Source organism: Oncorhynchus mykiss, chromosome 8, assembly GCF_057628025.1.
Source record: "Oncorhynchus mykiss isolate SJ-2025 chromosome 8, ASM5762802v1, whole genome shotgun sequence".
NCBI lineage: Eukaryota > Metazoa > Chordata > Actinopteri > Salmoniformes > Salmonidae > Oncorhynchus > Oncorhynchus mykiss.
This window is the reverse complement of record NC_143029.1, coordinates 25,055,297-25,074,810: the sequence shown is the minus strand read 5'-3', so window position 1 is coordinate 25,074,810 and position 19,514 is coordinate 25,055,297. Positions and strand designations below refer to the sequence as shown.

The following is a 19,514-nucleotide window of genomic DNA, read 5'->3' as shown; positions in this document are numbered from 1 at the left end:
TGGAGAAGCATCTGTTCATTCTCTTATGCGTTTGTTCATCATGTTTGCACATTTGCGTCTTAAAGTAGAACTCCAGTCTCATTTTCACCTCATTTAATGCCTGATTTTCTTAACAAAAGAAACCTCTCAATAGGTGGTCCAGGTAAGTCAAAAATGGCACGGGGTGGGGGACGGGACTTTACACGTGTTCTTTATTGCGCCTCTATTGTTCCTCAAGCAAGGGGAGAGGCCAATGGCATCGAGACTTTCTATCAAACCAACTCCTTGCATGCACTACTCAAAGTTTGCAGTTGTGTCTAAATAAACACTATTTTGCAACAAAAAAAAGCCCTTTAGTGCATATACTTTACTGTATTTGTACTTGGGATATCACTTTTCAACAGGAAAAGTTCAAAAATCACTAGAGGACTTCTTTATCCAGTAGACAAGAACTACATTTCCCATGAATCATTGGTCTCCATTTCGACACAACTGTGGCAGAGGGCAGAATTGTCATTGCATTTTGTGGAACAACGAACCAGCAGCAGGTGAGATTAACTCCTCTAGCAAGTAATACATTCAAAAATAATAGCTCCAAAAGTATTGTTGGTCAATATTTCTTATCGATAATGTATTAATCGATATTTCCTCATACATATGGAATGTAGGATAAAATATTGTTGCAAGTTGATCCAATTGAAAGCTGTGAATTTTGGATTGTTGTGATGAGATGACAGTCATGTCTATCAATAGAACTGGAAGGCTAGAATATTTTTCATAAAATAATAATTGTATATTTTTGGGTGATTTGATAACAATTTTGGAAAAGCAGCATCCATCTATATTTCTAGTAGGTTAAAACTTTGTAGCCTATCCATTGTAGGTTTATATAACTGTTATCTGAAATATCTCAAATTAATTGTCAAGACTGATGTAATATGTCATACCAGGCCTGTTTTTTTTTTTGCCATCTGCTTGTTCCAGAAAAAAAACTTGTTTTGTCCTCATGGAGGGAAATTCCAGGGCTCAGTACTTTCATTTTATAGTTTGTAATCACAAGATCCAAAGGGAAACATTTATTTTCAGAATTGCTGTATGAATAAATATGGATAACTTGTTTTTCACCTGACAGAAAATGATGTCAGTTGTAAGTATATCAATAAAGAGATACTCACAAAGAAATCGGATTGATATGTTTCTAAATTCTTGATGAAAGTTGTTGTGGTATCAGAGGCCGGCCAGAGAAATGCTTTGTCATGCATTTTGGCCACCATGAATTGTGACTATGGGGCCTTGTCCACTCCATTCTTTACCTAATCCTTTCAGAAAGGAGTTATGTGCAACAACAGTGCTACTTTGTTCTATTTTTCACATTTTCTGCAAACCATTTTCTGCAAAACAGTCAAGTAGACTTGTGTGTCTGTGTAAATCTGTTGTGCTTGTAAACATACATTTCAGGTATTGCTGATTATTTTTCTACTGTTAACCACATGCGACACATGTATCCTACTAACAAAAACTATTAATTCACTCACTACTAAGCATTTACATACAGTACCAGTCAAACGTTTGGACACACCTACTCATTCAAGGGTTTTTCTTTAGTTTTACTATTTTCTACATTGTAGAATAATAGTGAAGACATCAAAACTATGAAATAACACATGGAATTAGGTAGTAACCAAAAAAAGTGTTTAATGAATCAAAATCTAATTTAGATTTTAGATTCTTCAAATAGGCACCTTTTGCCTTGATGTCAGCTTTGCACACTCTTGGCATACTCTTAACCAGCTTCACCTAAAATGCTTTTCCAACAGTCTTGAAGGAGTTCCCACATATGCTGAGCACTTGTTAGCTGCTTTTCCTTCACTCTTCGGTCCAACTCATCCCAAAACATCTCAATTGGGTTAAGGTCGGGTGATTGTGGAGCCCAGGTCATCTCCATCACTCTCCTTGGTCAAATAGCCCTTTCACAGCCTGGAGGTGTCCTGTTGATAAACAAATGATAGTCCCACTAAGCGCAAACCAGATGGGATTGCACATCGCTGCAGAATGCTGTGGTAGCCATGCTGGTTAAGTGTGCCTTGAATTCTAAATAAATCACTGACAGTGTCACCAGCAATGCACCCCAACACCATCACAGGTCCTCCTCCATGCTTCATGGTTGGAATCACACATGCGGAGATCATCCGTTCACCAACTCTGCGTCTCACAAATACACAATGGTTGGAACCAAAAATCTCAAATTTGTAGTCATCAGACCAAAGGACATATTTCCACTGGTCATTGCTCATGTTTCTTCTGCTTATTGGTGTCCTTTAGTCATGGTTTCATTGCAGCAATTCGACCATGAAGGCCTGATTCACGCAGTCTCCTCTGAACAGTTGATGATGAGATGTGTCTGTTACTTGAACTCTGTGAAGGATTTATTTGGGCTGCAATTTCTAAGGCTGGAAACTAATGAACTTATCTCCTGCAGCAGAGGTAGCTCTGGGTCTTCCTTTCCTGTGGCAGACCTCATGAGAGCCAGTTTCATCATAGTGCTTGATGGTTTTTGCGACTGCACTTGAAGAAACGTTCAAAGTTCTTAACATTTTTCGGATTGACTGACATTCATGCTTTAAATTAATAATGGACTGTCGTTTCTCTTTGCTTACTTGAACTGTTCTTGCCATAATATGTACTTGGTATTTTACGACGTAGGGCTATCTTCTGTATACCACCCTTACCTTGTCACAACACAACTGATTGGCTCAAACATTAAGAAGGAATTTAAGAAGGAAATAAATTCCACAAATTAACTTTGATCAAGGCACACCTGTTAATTGAAATGCATTCCAGGTGACTACCTCATGAAGCTGGTTGAGAGAATGCCAAGAGTGTGCAAAGCTGTCAAGGGTGGCTACTTTGAAGAATCAGTTTGTTTGTTTAACACTTTTTTAATTACTACATGATTCCATATGTATTATGTCTTCACTATTATTCTACAATGTAGAAAATAGTACAAAATAAAGAAAAAACCCTGGAATGAGTAGGTGTGTCCAAACTTTTGACTGGTACTGTATAAGGATCATGAATGCCATTATAAAGGGCATCGATTGTAACGTCTGCTATCCCTGATTTGTTTCTCCTGTTCACCCAGAAAGCACCATGTTTACAGAGGTTATGTTAGCCCTGGTGGTGGGAGGAGTGATCTACATTCTGGTGCAGAAGAGTAAGAGGCCTCAGCTGAAGAGTGAAGATGGCTGGTGGGGGGAGGGGACTCCCCTGGACAGGGAAGAAGATGTCAGCATTCGCCCGTACACAGTCCGGACGAATAAGGAGGAGTTGGAGGTGAGATTGTGCAGAGGGATTATGGGCCTAGAGGAGAGCCGAACTTGCTCTTAGAGATTTAAGGCTTATGCAACAGTGTTTAGTTGTTGATTAGTTGAACCTCATATTGCTCCCCCCAGGACCTGTACAGGAGAATAGACCAGACCCGATCCTTCCCTTCTCTAGAGGATAGCCAGTTCACCTACGGCTTCAACTCCCAGTATCTGCAGAACGTGGTCTCCTACTGGAGACATGATTTTGACTGGAGGAGGCAGGTGGATCAACTGAACAAATACCCACATTACAAAACCAACATCGAAGGTGAGATGGTGTGTAGAGATTGATCAATGATGTGCCAATCAGTTGTCATTTGCCAATAAATACTACGTAACTTTAAGTCAACGTCAAACTTTGCATAAAAAAATAAATAATAATTTTAGTCCAGGAAAGGACTTGGTTCATGGTTCATTCAAGCATTCTCTGACCCATGTATCAGGCATTGACGTGCACTACGTCCATGTGCGGCCCAAGAACCTCCCTGAGGGCGTGACTGCTGTGCCTCTGCTCATGGTGCATGGCTGGCCAGGCTCTTTCTACGAGTTCTACAGGATGATACCCCTCCTGACTCAACCCTCCAACCCAGACGACATCGTGTTTGAGGTGGTCTGTCCCTCCATCCCTGGGTACTGTTTCTCTGAGGCTCCACATAAGAAAGGTAATCGGTTAGAAGCCTGGCTGGGGTCAAGGGTCACAAATGCCTAGCCCTTTGAATCTAAAAAAGAGTGTCTGCAAGATGAACTTTATTTTAGGTAACTTAGTATTAGTTTTCCCTAATGAATGATTATTTTTATGTTTCAGGTTTTGACTCAGTTTGTGCGGCTCGTGTGTTCCACAAGCTGATGAAGAGACTAGGTTTCCAACAGTTCTATGCTCATGGAGGAGACTGGGGATGGATCGTCACCACCAACATGGCCCAGCTGGAGCCCAAGTAAGACAGACAAACACACAGAGATATGGCCAGATCTTAGCCTAGGCCATGGGAGACATAGCCAATATTATGTTTGATCCCTCATTTAGGGTATTTAGAATGCGTGGGCGTGTTTTATGAGTTACAGTGCCTTCAGAAAGTATTCTCACCATTTCACTTTTTCCACATGTCATTGTGTTACAGCCTGAATTTAAAATGTATTAAATTGAGATTGTGTCTACACACAATAACCCATAATGTCAAAGTGGAATTTTGTTTGTAGAAAAATAAAAAGCTGAAATGTCATGTCGATAAGTATTCAACGTCTTTGTTATGACAAATCATTTCAGGAGTAAAAATGTGCTTAACAAATAACATATTAAGTTTAAGTAAGAACTCATTCAGTGTTCAATAATAGTGGTTAACGTGATTTTTAATGACTAACCCATCTCTGTACCACACACATGATCTGTAAGTTCCCTCAATTAAGTAGCGAATTTCAAGCACAAATTCAAGCTCAACATCAGGGAGGTTTTTCAATGACTCGCAAAGAAGGGAACCTATTGGTAGATGGGTGAAAATAGACACGGCATATCTCTTTGAGCACGGTGAAGTTATTAATTAGGGTTTGGATCACTACAAAGATAGGCTTCCTTCCAAGCTCAGTTGCCGGGGAGGAAGAAAACTGCTCAGGGATTTCAACAAGGCCAACGGTGATTTTAAAACAGTTACAGAGTTTAATGGCTGTGATATGAGAACTGAGGATGGATCAGTAGAATTGTATTACTCCACAATACTAACCTAAATGACAGAGTGAAAAGAAGGAAACCGGTACAGAATACAATATTCCTAAACATGCATCCTGTTTGCAACAAGGAACTTGTAATACTGCAAAAAATGTGGCAAAGAAATAAACCTTTTGTCCTGAATACAAGGTGTTACGTTTGGGGCAAATTTCAACACAACACAGTGGTGGCAGCATCATGTTATGGGTGGGTATGCTTGTCATCGGCAGGGACTAGGGAGTTGTTTAGGATAAAAATAAATGGAATATGGCTATGCACCAGCAAAATCCTAGAGGAAAACCTGGCTCAGTCTGCTTTCCAACAGACACTGGGAGACAATTTACCTTTCAGCAGGACAATAACTACATTAGTTCCTTACCATGACAACATTGAATGTTCCTGAGTGGCTTAATTACAGTTTTGACTTACATCGGCTTGAAAATCTATGGCAAGACTTGAAAATGTCTTTCTAGTAATTATCAAGAAACAACATGACAGAGGTTTATAATTTATTTTAAGAATAATGGGCAAATATTGTACAATCCAGGCGTGCACAGCTTTTAGAGACTTACCCCAAAAGACTCTGCTGCCAATGGTGTTTCAAACATGTTTTGTCTCAGGGGTGTGAATACTTATCTAATCAAGATATATGGCCATTTTATTTTTCATAATTTTTTAATAAATGTTAGAATTTTTCTACCACTTTGACCACAATTTTTAGATCGTTGACCAAAAATGACAATTTAAAAATGATCCATTTTTATCCCACTTTGTAGCATAACAAAATGTGGAAAAAGTGAAGGGGTGTGAATACTTTCTGAAGGCTCTGTATTAGCTACTGTTATTAATTCAGATGTTGTCATCTGTGAATGATATGAAGTCAGAAAGCTTCGCAGTTTGACTCAGATTCTGTGTTGTACTACATCTCGGCTCTCTGGTTTTGTCACCCCAGAATAATCAAAGGCTTGCATCTCAACTTTGCTCCCCCCTCCAAGCCGGGCCTGCCCATGGTTCTGTCTATAATGCTGGGCCGCCGTTTCCCCAAGATGTTTGGCTTCAATGAGCACGACATCCAGCGCATCTACCCCGTTGTGCAGAACCTAGTGGTGGAGTCTGTCAAGGAGTCAGGATACATGCACATCCAGGCCACCAAGCCTGACACTGTGGGTAAGAGCAGTGGTGGAAAAAGTACCCCATTTTCATACTTGAGTAAAGGTCAAGATACCTTAATAGAAAATGACTGAAGTAAAAATGAAAGTCACCCAGTAAAATCCTACTTGAGTAAATGTCAAAAAGTATTTAGTTTTAAATATACTTAAGTATCAAACGTAAATGTAATTGCTAAAATGTACTTCAGTATCAAAAATAAAAGTATAAATCATTTCAAATTCCTTGTATTAAGCAAACCAAATGGCACGATTTCTTTGTTTTTTAAATTTACAGATAGCCAGGGGCACACTGCAACAAAGCATTTGTGTTTAGTGAGTCCTTCAGATCAGATGCAGTAGGGATGACCAGGAATTTTATCTTTAAGTGTGTGAATTGGACCATTTTCCTGTCCTGCAAAGCATTCAAAATGTAACGGGTTCTTTTGGGTGTCAGGGAAAATGTATGGAGTAAAAAGTACATTATTTTCTTTGGGCATGTAGAGGAGTAAAAGTAAAAGTTGTCAAAAATATAAATAGTAATGTACAGGTACCCCAAAAACGACTTGAGTAGTACTTTCTAGTATTTTTACTTAAGTACTTTACACCACTAGGTAAGAGAGGGAACCAGTTTTGAAGGGGAAGCGTTCTGGGCTACACACAGCTTTAATTGCTGCTTCTGTATAGACCAGGACCAGGAATAAGTAACTATGTTGTAACATTTATCTGGTTCTATATGTGTCTGCTCTCTTCCTGCAGGTCGAGGGTTGAATGATTCTCCAGTAGGTCTTGCTGCTTATATCTTGGAGAAGTTTTCCACCTGGACTGACCATGACTTCAGGAACCTGGATGATGGAGGACTTACGAGGTAGAACGTCTTAGACCTGAACCACAGCCTTTGGTGTAAAATAGCATAGTTAATTAGTATTCAAAGGCTTCTTTGTCAAATTACCATGGCCATGTTTATGGCTTCTCCCTTGCCTTGCAGGAAGTTCAGTCTGGATGACCTGCTGACCAACGTGATGATCTACTGGACATCTGGCTGCATCATCTCCTCCATGCGCTTCTACAAGGAGAACTTTAGCAAGGGTCTTGACCAGCCACACTCAAAGTGAGAGGACTGTTGTTACGGAATGTAATATCTACTGTATGTATGTGATGTAACAGTCTAGCTAGCATGAGGCACTCCACATTCAGAACATACAAAACTTTGTCCTGATAAGTCATGATGTTAAAGTAGAAAGGACTCAAACCAATTTTATGTTTCAGTAAACTAATATACTTCTTCGCTTCCTCTTTACCCAGGATGCCAGTGCACGTGCCCACCGGTTTTGCCTGCTTCCCCAACGAGCTGATGCACACCCCCAAGCTGTGGGTGCAGCAGAAGTACCGCGAGCTGAAGACCTTCACGCCCATGGCCCGAGGAGGACACTTCGCCGCCATGGAGGAGCCACAACTCATGGCCCAGGACATCCAGAACTTCACCAAGATTCAGGAGAAGAGGAAGAAGTGATCCTCTAGTCCGCATATCAGCCTTCCTTGTTTACCAAACAGCACCAGTTGCTAGATCAGCTAGCACTGGTGTTATGATAGCACTGAAATGTGCCAGATAAACCCATAGAGAGAGAGACCTCTGCCATAGCTGGCTGTTTTACACCCATGAGCATATAATACTAGCCAGGTCCCAGATAAGTTTGTGCTGTTTTGGCATGACAACCACAAACAGTGCAGTCTGGTCTGTGACCAGGCTAATATAATACAGTAAAGCCCAGGGTTGTGGTCAATTCCATTTCAATTCCAGTCAATTCAGAAAGTAAATCAAATTCCATATTTTACTCCTTGAAAAGCATTGAAGAGAATGTACTTCCTGAATTGAAATATAATTGACCCCAACCCTGGTAAAGCCTCTCAATGCCCACTGCAAATGAGGTGGTGTAGAAAACATACTCTCTAGTTAGGGAATTATGAATGGATCAATGGATGAGTGAATAGAAGTTCATTTTGTTTAGGTTGTTCTTGAATTTTGAAGAGGAGAGCACAGGCAGTTCTTCGTTCAGATTACTGGCATAGTCTATGCCCGAGTGGTTATCAAATGATGCATAAAATATCAAGTGATATGTATTTTACTTTGAACACCGATTCTGTTCTTATTTACTCAACATTATTTACAATGTTATAGTATTACATGAATAGCACTTTGTATTTCAGACACTAATATCCTGATCTATACATATTAATAAAGATTTCAATTCAATTAGTGTACAGTTTTCTGCTAATGTCTTGGGCACACCTACAATATATGGGACATTCCAAGTTTTATGACAAAAATAATATGATGATGGTACCAGGTGCAGTAACATCCTCCTAGTTGTCCATCATGGTGGGGCCAGAGGTACCTCCAGCTGCTGCCAGGTCCTGGTGTTTCCCAAGCTCTGAATCCTGCCCTGGGACACCCCACCACCTCTCTGAGGCTGCTTCCCTTGGCAGAGCACACCCGGGGGAGGCGTGGGGGGGAGATGAGGGCTGCTTGAAGATCCCCGCATTACCTCACCAGTTAAGTCAAGGGGAGGGAAAGAGACACTGAGAAAGAGGGATGGTTGGAGAGGGAGGATGTAGGACCACGATGCGCAGCGGAGAAGCCGTGATTGGAGATTGTTAGAGGGTCTGGGTAGCTGCGGTTAAGAGCAGTCGAGCTCTGGGTCTCTGTGGGTCTTCGTTAGGGTGGCTGGATATCTGTTTGGGGCTGGTTGGTCTTCGTTAGAGTGGCTGGGGGTCCTGAAGAATTCATGGCTGAAAAGCAGCTGGAGGATCCTAAGTCCATTCCAGCAGAGCAGACCAAGATGTATTCACAGAACCAGTTCAGTCTGAGAACACCGCAGCCTGGACACAGACAGTCCACACGTAGGGATCCTAAGAAGTGGGTAAGTAAAAACCTCTACATAATCTGGAGGGAATAAAGATTAGCAGTGGGCACTTCAGGGATATAGTAATTGAAAAAGTAATTGAAAAGTAGACAGGTCATCTCAGCTATACTTGCTTCTATTTATGTTAATTAATATTTACACAATATTTAGACCCTTCATGTTAAATATTTGCTAAATCAACTTCACACGTCAGATCTTGTGGTATGGAAACAGATGTTATTGTGCACTCTGATGTTGTTTACCAACTTAAATCTGTCATTTGAAATTCATTGTTGTAACATTATTTTCTCATTTCCTATCTCCATATAAGTGTTTATTTACCATGTTATCGTATACGTGTCTCTGCCCCTCCTGCGTGGTCCAGGTGAGGTCTGGGTGTGTTAATGGGGTGCAGCCTAGCAGGGCCATGAAGTCCCATCACTCCCCAGAGAACGCGGCCAGGGAGAGGAGCCGTGTGCGTAACCTCCGTCAGGCCTTCCACAGCCTGCAGGCAGCCCTGCCCTCCGTCCCCCGTGACACCAAGCTCTCCAAGCTGGACGTCCTGGTCCTGGCCACCGACTACATCGCCCACCTTACTGAGACTCTGGATCAGGGAGGGCCTCTGTCTGAACTCCCACTACCCCCCAGGGCAGGGGGCTACCTCCACCCAGTCAAGGTCGGTGACATCAAACTAGCTGGGTGCTTATCGTTTTCATTTCTTGGTCATCATAGCTTATAACCCTGATCTGTTCCTCATTATCTCTTCGTGTTTCATGTCATAAATTCATGTCCAGAAGTTCAATTAATATCAGACGTAAATTGTCGCGTAATATTAGAAATATAGTAGGGATCAATACTTAGATTATTTCTATGACTATAATCTATCATTTGTTAGGATTTATTATAAGCATACAGACTAACTACAGTTGAACATGTCTCCTGTCCTGACAGAAGTGGCCGATGCGCTCCTTGCTGTACTGTGGGAGTGTGGGAGGACTACTGTCAGCCAATCAGACGCCAATGTCAGGAGAGAAGGCGACGCATCCACTGACCCCTAGCCCAGAGGTCAACATGGACAGATCCATTTAGTACTAGGAGCGATGAAATAACAATATATCCAACTTAACTTATATCCAACTGCGTATGAAACTGCAGTGAATTGCAATGTACAAGTAATGTACTTGCTGAACACGGAAACTCCTACAACGTCCAGGGGATTAGATACAATGATGACGATATAAAATACAAAACCAAAGGATCGCTTTGCTTAGCACATCGTACCACTTATTTATTACACGGCATTAAACATAAATCACTAAAAGTGTGTAAAAATATTTGTTATGATCAAAGAGTGCAATGTTGTTTTGAGGGTCTCAAAGCAATGTTGACCATTTCAGTGACTTATTGTGTTTTTAGCTTTAGGATGAATTAAAGTTGATCTTTATCCCTGTCTCCTGGATTTGTTTTATTTTTAGTGTTGTAGTTGTGTTTGGGGTGGGAGTGAAAGGATGGACAGATTAACAGAAGGGGAGGATTGTTGTGAGAACACTTGGCAACCATGTGTTCAGCTGTGGAGCCCTGAGTACTAGTCCATATCTGTGTAATAATGCCCGCTTGCGAGTAAACATTTATTCACACAGCAAACTTTGCTAAGTTGATGTAAATGACACGTTATGGCTTTGTATGTGCTATCTGACATACTTGCACTGTTGAGTGATCTTAAAGACTTTACTTCATATTACAGTATTTTGGTGTGTGTGCGTATCATTTCTTGTCTCCTAGCAAAAGTTATCTTCCAGAAAATATACATTACCATGACATAATGAAGTCATGTGACTTTGGTAGACACATTTTATATTCTGATATTAACCAAGAAACACACTTTAACAGACTATTGCTAAACTGCTTAAAGTGTTTGTGCTCAGGCAGACAGAGACAGAATTTGTTGGCTGTAACATGGACGAGACCACAGAACCCCTTGAGCAACATGGGCTCAGGTCCACGAGAAACGGTACAGCGTTCAAGGCTAGCTCTATAAATCTGTCAGGGGGGGGGGGGGGGGGGGGGGGTCTGATAAACCCCCCTCTCATATTAATGGCTAATTTGGACATGCCAGAGATGTGCTACTGAGGCAGGGTTTACAGAGGGAAAGGAGAGGGCAGAAATGTTGGCGAAACAATGTGAGACAGACAGTGGTGCACAACGTTCCAGCATTCCCACTGAGTTTACTTTCTAGTCTAGATCACAGAGGATAAAGCATATCGGCCAATAGAGGCTCTGTTGCACTGGTCAATATAATGCATGCGCATATATTTAAACAATCACATTCTCATTTTAATGGCAAGCCCATACTGTATGCCAGGACATGGATTATCCAATGGCGTTATTTCTGTACCAAGTGACCTCAAAGTGAGGGTCATCAACTAAACAAACTTGATTTAAAGGCCCTTTTGGCTTGAACTGCAAATAGATCTTTAGGTGTGTCTGAATGTGCATGTTTGTGCCAATAAACCCATATAACCCTGATCTCCCTTCATGTTAGGAGATAATCAACATAGTTTCTGTATCTCCAGCTCATTATATCCAGTACACACTGATTGCTGAGTGAATTTATTAAGCTTTCTGTCCAGCCTCCCCTCGTTGGCCTGGCCTAGCTGGAATCACCAGAGGAATAGAGGAGAGAGGGAGGACAAGGAGGAAGGGAAGAAAAGTAGGGAGGAAGGCACAACTCAACAACTTTGTCAATAAGAAAAATAGTATTTAATGTACCAGACCGGTTGATGGCTCGGTCCAGAGAGATGGCCAAGACAGGTTCCTAATGAGTAAAACCCCAAGTCTGTCGAGGTTCGTCTGAAAGACAACCATACTTGTCAAAAGTTACCGTTCCTTCTGTGAGTCTACCACTTGAATTAGTATATAACCAGAAGGAAGAGCTGTAGTTGTGCTGAACGAGGGGCTTGGTGTGGCGGCAGCAGAGGTTGTTGTGGCAACAGAAGGTTTGCGGTCCTTGGCACAAAGCTGGGATGGAAAGTGTTCCAACATCATGCGGAGAAAGACGCCACAGGAGTGGCATGTGACCCGGTGACACAGTCACAATGACCCACCAGAGAGAAGAGCTAGGAGTAGTAGGGAGAATGAAGGCTAAAGGATACTGCAGTGATAACAGCCCTCCCTTGGGATAGGAAAGGAATGACACAGTGGAAGGCTCTCACTCCCTCATCCTCAAAATGAAGGCTGATCAAGCCCTCAAAAGTTTGTTTTATTAAATTGACCTACAAGAGGTTTCCTCAATAATGGGTTTAGTAGACGTATCCACTGTCCATATGCATACTTACCGGAGGACAGGACACAAGACAAAACATCTGACAAAGCACATGTCCAATCCAACGTTTTATTTTAAAAAAAACAGAGCAACAACAATTATGTTACCAAAATTCATTCACTTAAACATTTAACCTTGAGAAATCATGTCCTCCAGGGTGGTCAGACACAGATACAGCCACTACTGAAGAATTCGCTCACAGACCTAGGGAGTGTTCAGTAATGTCCAAAACAGAAAATGTTTGCAAACTGAAAAGGTACCACTTGAGCTTTTCCGAAAGGGAAGCTCGATTCAGTTATTTTTTAAAACCTTGGCTCCCATTGACATAATGAACAGGACACAGATCTCATTCTGCTTGGTAAATGAGAGTTCAACTCCACCCTATCACAGCTGCCCCTTTGTAGTGTGCTCCTAGTACGAGCTAATCAACTTCCATGACATCCAACAATATGACAAAATAATCATGATACAGAGATCATATGAAGGCACAGCCAAAGCAGTGTAGTTGACCAAACGCTACTGCTTATGGTTTTTGGGAATGCATACTAGGAAGAATTCATACAAATTGGAGAACAAATATTAATAATAAATATTGAGTCAGAATATTTATTATCTTTTGAAATGACCAAGTGCCATGCTTCTCTCTCAAGGCCAAGTGCATTTTAAATGTACTCTAAACTAAACACATCTCATAGTAAATTGGTATGGATAGAAGCTATTCAGGATTGATCATTTTTAGGACGCAATGGTTTACAGATCTTCTACTTTACGGTTCAGGCTGTAAATTGACTTAGTCCAATCTATGATTTAGCTGGTGCAAGCAAACTCAATACAACCGTTTTGCCCTTCATATTCACGTGTCACTTTACAACTCATCTTTTCTAGATAGTTGGCCCTGTCAACTTAAAAACAAGATCACAGAATAGGTCTCGATTGTGCTCTGAGTAGATGTCAGCATTACTAAAACAAAGTCCTAAACTCACATTGGGTAAATTGACATCTTGAATAACAGTATCTCAGCACTGCAGACTGTAAATTCATCCAAAACATGCCCTGGAAAGGGGTGGTCTTCACTTAATTTAAAGTTTAGCGTTACAAACACTTCCAAGTCATTTCTGGTATGATTAAAAAGGAATTAATTCAGTCATATCTTATCACAGACTATCAAATCAACTTTATCAACAAAATATCAAACTTTGTCGGTCACAGGATGTCAATTAAAAAAGGACTAAAAAAAACCTCTAAGAACGATAGAAATGTTTGTGAATGTTACAACAAGAAGGGATAGCCCTAACTTCATTACGTACAAACATACAGAAAACGATAGTTTGAAGTTGCTTTGTTGTGCAAACACAGAAATAGTATAACTACTTGACCACTTCTGCCCTCCATTCACAAAACATTTCAAATGGTACTTGCACATAGAAAGGGGGGATACCTCGTCAGTTGTACAATGTATTCGACTGAAATGTGTCTTCCGCATTTAACCCAACCTCTCAAAATCAGAGTTGCGGAGAGCTGCCTAAAATCGACATCCACGTCATCGGAGCCCAAGGAACAGTGGGTTAACTGCCTTGCTTAGGGGCAGAGCGAAAGATTTTGATCTTGTCAGCTCGGAGATTCGATCCAGCTACCTTTCGGGGTACTGGCCCAACGCTCCAACCCACCAGGCTACCTGCCGCCACTCAAAAGTTCCACAACATAGTTCCATTTGCAACAAATAGTAATGAAGTCAATGGAAATATAGATATATATTCTCTCTTTTGGTAAAAAACTATCAAAACAAAGCGATGACATTTTCTATATGCTTTGAACGAGAAGAGGTATTTTTTCAGTGGGGATGAATGAACAACATTCCTTGCTCGTATCGGACTGTAGCCATAGGATCCAATGCAAAATTTGCCTGTATGTCATTGATAACAATGGTATCAGAAGCCTAATAGCATGGCATTCAGTCAGTAGTGTCACAACATTAGCCCCACAATAAATAAATAATATATCTATCTGCCCATCCATAGCCAGAGTTTCTTTATTCCCCATAAAGGTAGACGGGGTAAAAAGGCAGGTAGAAAATGGCTCTACAGAATTTATGTAAAAACTCTTTGGAAACAAGTAAAGCAGATTGGTATGGGCTGAATGAGTCACTATGTAGTCAATCAAAAGTTATCCCAACCCAAACCACAGTAAGACAGATGGACAGGCATGTCACTCGAGTCCCCAACTACAGAAACAACCACAGAGAGACAAACACACACAAGTAGAGTCCCTGTTTGAGGGACAAACAGGCCATATGGAATCACAAGCTCACCACATACCAGATAATCTCAACAGAGTACTACCACATTACCCTGACTTGAATTCTGTAGTGTGGTTAGGTATTCCAGTGGATGGGAGGAGTACAAAATGAAGATGTTGAACAGAGAATGACATGAGAATTCTTCAGATTGCAAATAGGACCTTGAAACATGAATATGAAACATTTGACAAATGATCATTAAAATTCAACATCTGCTTTCATACTCATCGAATGACCAAAATAAAAAAAATTCTTCATAATAACAATGTTAAATCAACCGCCGATACTGTTCTGGAAAAACATTTACATCATTAGATAAAGTGGCCACTTACAAAAACACGCCATAAAACATTGTACTTATTTCATTTGAAAATCATTGGAAGTTTTCCCCTGGTACATTGAACATCAAGAAACAGTGAAGTGCCAAAAGGAAACCAAGTCCTTCAAAGATACAACCAAAGAACATCACATATATTAGTCTACCCTAAGATTTCTGAGTACTGAACTCTGTTGAGCCATCAAAATGGCTGCAGTTTTCCAGTTTGAACCAGAGCTGTTCCCTTCACTGTAAATATGCTCTGTTAGAGCAGTGGGGTGGACGAGACACAGGTCATACATGTAAATCTAACAAACATCGAAGACACATATGGAGAATCATTATACATGTACTATGCAGTATAAGTATACTGTATCACAATCCTAATTACACACTGATCAGTAATCAAAATTAAACTACATTCACACACTGCCTACTAATGAGGCACCTGAAGTAACTATGGGATCTACAGTGTGAATGGACTGTGAGGATAAGGTATTCTACATGCATTAATGTCACTAGCTAACCAGCAGGTTATCTGGTTCTCGATGAAGTAGTAGTGCAGACTCGATGACCTGAAAATGTGATCCCAGTTAATGGCAAATTAGGTTATGTCTTGAGCTCCATCTACAATATATAATTGTATGGCATGTTAAGAGTGTATAAGGTTACCTACCTCTTTATTAAGTTACTATAGCAAGCCAAATAAGGCCATGTAAAGGAGCTTTAGGAACCGTCTACAGGGACATAAAGGATTATTATTATTATCATCATCATCATCAAGTTCTCTGGAACCCTCTCTCCGATAGCTAAAGGTTTGAAGATTCTGGGCATGTGTGGGATTCTGTACTTTACACAGTCTATGCTCTACTCGTTCAGCTGCCCAGAGAACAGGCTACACTGGCGAACGGTGCTGGTTTAATAAAGTTGGATCAAAGTGGAATCAATGTCTGTAAGATCACAATCAACCTCCCTTCACATTTCTCACAGTCAATCATTAAATGGTAATTGTTGGAAGTTTTATTGGTAAAACGTAAATGCAGCATCTGCATGCTAACCATTTGATCTCAGTTTAATAGGGTTATGCATTTACATCTCTACAGTGTTGTTTTGAACAATGTAGTGAGCTAATTATTTAGTAGATGGTGCTAACAAGCTGTAGCATGCTTGTGTTTGGTTTCAATCAGGCACATATTTTGCCTGGTGGCACATGTTGTTGAGCTTCGGCCACTTGAGAGAAAAATGTGACCCGTCGCACAATCGTCCTAAAATGAGGTTGTTCGTCCTACAGCAGCATAATGTTCCACTATGCCATTATATGTGGCTCTGTTATGTAGAATACTATCATTATGTGGTCTTGCAGACATGGATTCAGCTTTGATCTAACTTTATTAAACAAGCACCATTTCACTAGAGTAGCCTGTTCTCTGGGCACCGTGGGCAGCCGAAGGAGTAATACAGACTGTGCGTAAAGTAGAGAATCATGCACATGCGCAGCTTCAAACCTTTAGCTGTTGGGAAGAGCATTCAAGAGAACTCGGATCGCAGCCACACGGTTTTAAAAATTCTTATAGTTCATCTGACTTAATCTTTTCTATAAAAATAATATGCAATGACAGTTAAATCTGAAGTACCTCTTCTCCGCCTGCGAATTTGACATTTTAGTCATTTAGTGGACTCTTATCCCAAGACTTACAAGAGCAACGAGGGTTAAGTGCCTAACTCAAGGACACATAGAACTATTTTTTACCTAGTCGGCTCGGGGATAAAAAACAGGGACCTTTCGGTTACTGGCCTAATGCTCTTAATCACTAGGCTACCTGCTCTCTACCCGATTCTCTGAGAAACAAAAGACTTGGGTCCATCACAGTCATTTGAACAACTTAGTGCATGTGTATGTCCACAATCTTTCAATCATACATTTAACAAAATATCCGAATGACAATCACAGCCCTTTTGTTCAGTCCAGGCTCTTAGATCTACTAACTAGACAACAATGAGACTTCTCCTCAGCACGGCGCATGATTGCCACTTGTGTTGCGCTAGCATTTCTCCATCCAGGAATCCACCTCAATTCAGACATTTTGGCTCTTCTCAAAACTCCAGGCTCATAAGTAGTGATTTCCAGTTACTTCAGTTTAGGGAAACTGTGACCAGTGCCATCCTTAATGACGTATCAATGATTTCAAGATACACACGATTTGTGGCTGGGGGGGGTCCAGTTGTAAGTGCACTATTCTTCATTATAGCAGAGGACTCTGGCACTCTTAAAAACCACCATATATTTGTGGTGTATCAGTTTTTCCAGGGAGTAAGGGTCAGGGGTGAATCTCCCTGTTTCCACATTGACCCTGTGGTTCTTGATGGAAGTCATGACCAGGCACACTGGATCTCCGCTGCCTCTCTGGCCCCACGTGGGTCCTCTTCCCAAGGGTTGAGAGAGCTGAGGGGGGGGGGGGTTATGGAAGTGGTGGGGCATGTGTGTAGGGGGGGGGGCTGTTACAAGGCCGTCTCCTGCACTGTGTGAGCCAGTCGGCAGGAAGGCTGAGGGGTGGCCCTCTCCTCGTCCTTCTTATCCTTCTCTATTTTCTCCTCCTCTTTGTGTTGGGCAACGCCGTTGCTCTCCTGAGCCATCTGGTACGGCTGCGTGTTGATCGCTTTGGGCTGCACAACATTCCCACACACATACAAAAAACATGGTAATTAAGTAATCAAAGTAAACATTGTTACAATTATATTAGAAACAGAGTGTGGCTAACAAAAACGTTAAGAATTCACTGGAAAGATCTGAGGGCTACCTTGTGTGACAGTGGAGTGACACAGCAGAGCTTCTCCCTGTAGCGTTCAGGCAGGAAGAAGAGCAGGTTCCCCAGGACAGGGTACACAGTCCCTGGGGTCAGGTCTTTCTCCTTCATAGGACCGGTCAACAGGCTGACTATCAGTCCCACTATCACCACAGTGGTAGAGTTATGAGCACTGTACCACAAATAGGACAGATTGTACAGGGCCTGCACACCTGTAGGCCTGGAGAGAGAAAAACACAGATACTTGGTCAGATTCATATCATCATTCTTATGCAGTCATCCTTAAAACATGTACAATATTTGGTGGGATAGAATGGGATACAACTCAAGCGCTTCATGTTTGATAGTGCTGTAATGGTTCAAATGCCATCATTTTAACGAGAAGGGAAAAAAAGAATGTACTTTGGTTTAGCGGTGATTGAAGTAATCAGGGTTGTCATGACAGCGGTAGTCATGTTGCCGCGGAGGGGCATAGTGGTGGCGTTGATGATGGGGAGCAGAGGGGTGGGCACGGCCATACGAGACACAAAATTACCAATGCCAATCCAGAACGCCATAGCCAGGCCTGCCACCAACCCTACAATCGCACCCTGTGGACAGAGAGAGACAGGAACAGCTGGATCAAATCAGACAGATGTCTCCAATTCACCACAGATATGATGAAAAAGTTTATATATTTTATTGTTCAGTAAAAAAGTAAAACAAAATGGTGTCCTGTAATTGAATATCCCTCAATGCTAGCCAACTTGACCCCCGTGTTAACAAGGCAGCATTTTGACTTACAGTGGAGTTAGCCCAGGGGAAGAACATTCCAAGACAGAAGAGGCCAAGGAGAGGACCACCCACCATCCCAAAGATACTGAATGCTGCCTGGAGGAGAGTGAGGGAGTGAATGAAAAAGAGGTTTAGAATTCATGAATAACTCCTATGAAGCCACTGAATGATAGTAGTAGGTGTAAGGGGGGGGGGGGGGGGGGGGCGTATGAGTGCAACGTTGCTAAATTTAATTCAGTACCCATTAACTAAAGCAACAGTCAGCAGGGGAAATGTGTGAGTCCCTCACCTGCAGCACTGAGCCCATGAGAGATGCGACGTAGGCCATGGTCAGACATACCAGACCGTAGGCCAACGCTGGGAAAACAGAAGGGAAGAGAAACACAGGTCAGGACCATAGCAGTACAGTACTCATTCAATGTGCTCCACAAGTTACAAAAAAATAAACACACTCCACAGTATTTGGACGGTGAAGTCAAAATTGGTTTTACACTCCAGCAACGTTACTTAACGAAAAGCTCTATAAAATCCACATTACTTTCATCAATCATGAAGACTGCTGCCACTGTTTAGAAACACTGCCACTGTGTGGCCACTCAGGGAACAGCAGCTCACCCAGTCCCTTTGAGAGCAGCGTGGCTTTGGCCTCTGTCATGGCCGGGCAGTAAGGCTTGATCAGGTCCTCCATGGTTACCGTCGCTAGGGAGTTAAACGCTGATGAGATGGTACTGAAACGCAAGAGGGAGGGAAGCTGAGAGTAATGTCCTGGGGCTAAATTGCATGGTGTAGTGCATTCATAACGGTATCATAATACAACCTCAAGTGGTGTACCACAACACTATGACATTAATGTAGCATAGAAACAGGTCTCACTAGTACTACAGACCGAACATGAGAGCCATGGGCAGTTA

At 41.6% G+C, this 19,514-nt stretch overlaps 3 protein-coding genes across 7 annotated transcripts in view; 2 read left to right on the top strand and 1 right to left on the bottom strand.

Moving 5' to 3' along the window:
* Window positions 1–308: 308 nt before the first annotated feature.
* LOC110529658 (epoxide hydrolase 1) lies at window positions 309–8,445 on the top strand. Its single transcript, XM_021612064.3, has 9 exons — window positions 309–527; window positions 3,122–3,312; window positions 3,432–3,612; window positions 3,788–4,006; window positions 4,150–4,279; window positions 5,996–6,210; window positions 6,948–7,056; window positions 7,177–7,299; window positions 7,494–8,445. The coding sequence occupies exons 1-9, from the start codon at window positions 443–445 to the stop codon at window positions 7,699–7,701; spliced, it is 1,461 nt and encodes a 486-aa protein (XP_021467739.2). The 5' UTR covers window positions 309–442; the 3' UTR covers window positions 7,702–8,445.
* A 298-nt stretch (window positions 8,446–8,743) lies between these two features.
* On the top strand, window positions 8,744–10,540 carry LOC110529659 (transcription factor 24). The gene is made up of 3 exons (XM_021612065.3): window positions 8,744–9,109; window positions 9,477–9,767; window positions 10,043–10,540. The coding sequence occupies exons 1-3, from the start codon at window positions 8,975–8,977 to the stop codon at window positions 10,178–10,180; spliced, it is 564 nt and encodes a 187-aa protein (XP_021467740.1). The 5' UTR covers window positions 8,744–8,974; the 3' UTR covers window positions 10,181–10,540.
* A 1,928-nt stretch (window positions 10,541–12,468) lies between these two features.
* slc5a6a (solute carrier family 5 member 6a) overlaps window positions 12,469–19,514 on the bottom strand; it is a 32,677-nt gene continuing 25,631 nt past the window's right edge. For all 5 annotated transcript variants that reach the window (XM_036985105.2, XM_036985101.2, XM_036985102.2 and 2 more), the window contains 6 exons: window positions 19,219–19,331; window positions 18,893–18,960; window positions 18,613–18,699; window positions 18,232–18,419; window positions 17,824–18,049; window positions 12,469–17,689 (listed from right to left, as the gene is read on the bottom strand). In XM_036985105.2, coding sequence (XP_036841000.1) covers window positions 17,525–17,689; window positions 17,824–18,049; window positions 18,232–18,419; window positions 18,613–18,699; window positions 18,893–18,960; window positions 19,219–19,331 — 847 coding nt within the window. In that variant the 3' untranslated portion in view covers window positions 12,469–17,524. The remainder of the gene's footprint in view (window positions 17,690–17,823; window positions 18,050–18,231; window positions 18,420–18,612; window positions 18,700–18,892; window positions 18,961–19,218; window positions 19,332–19,514) is intronic.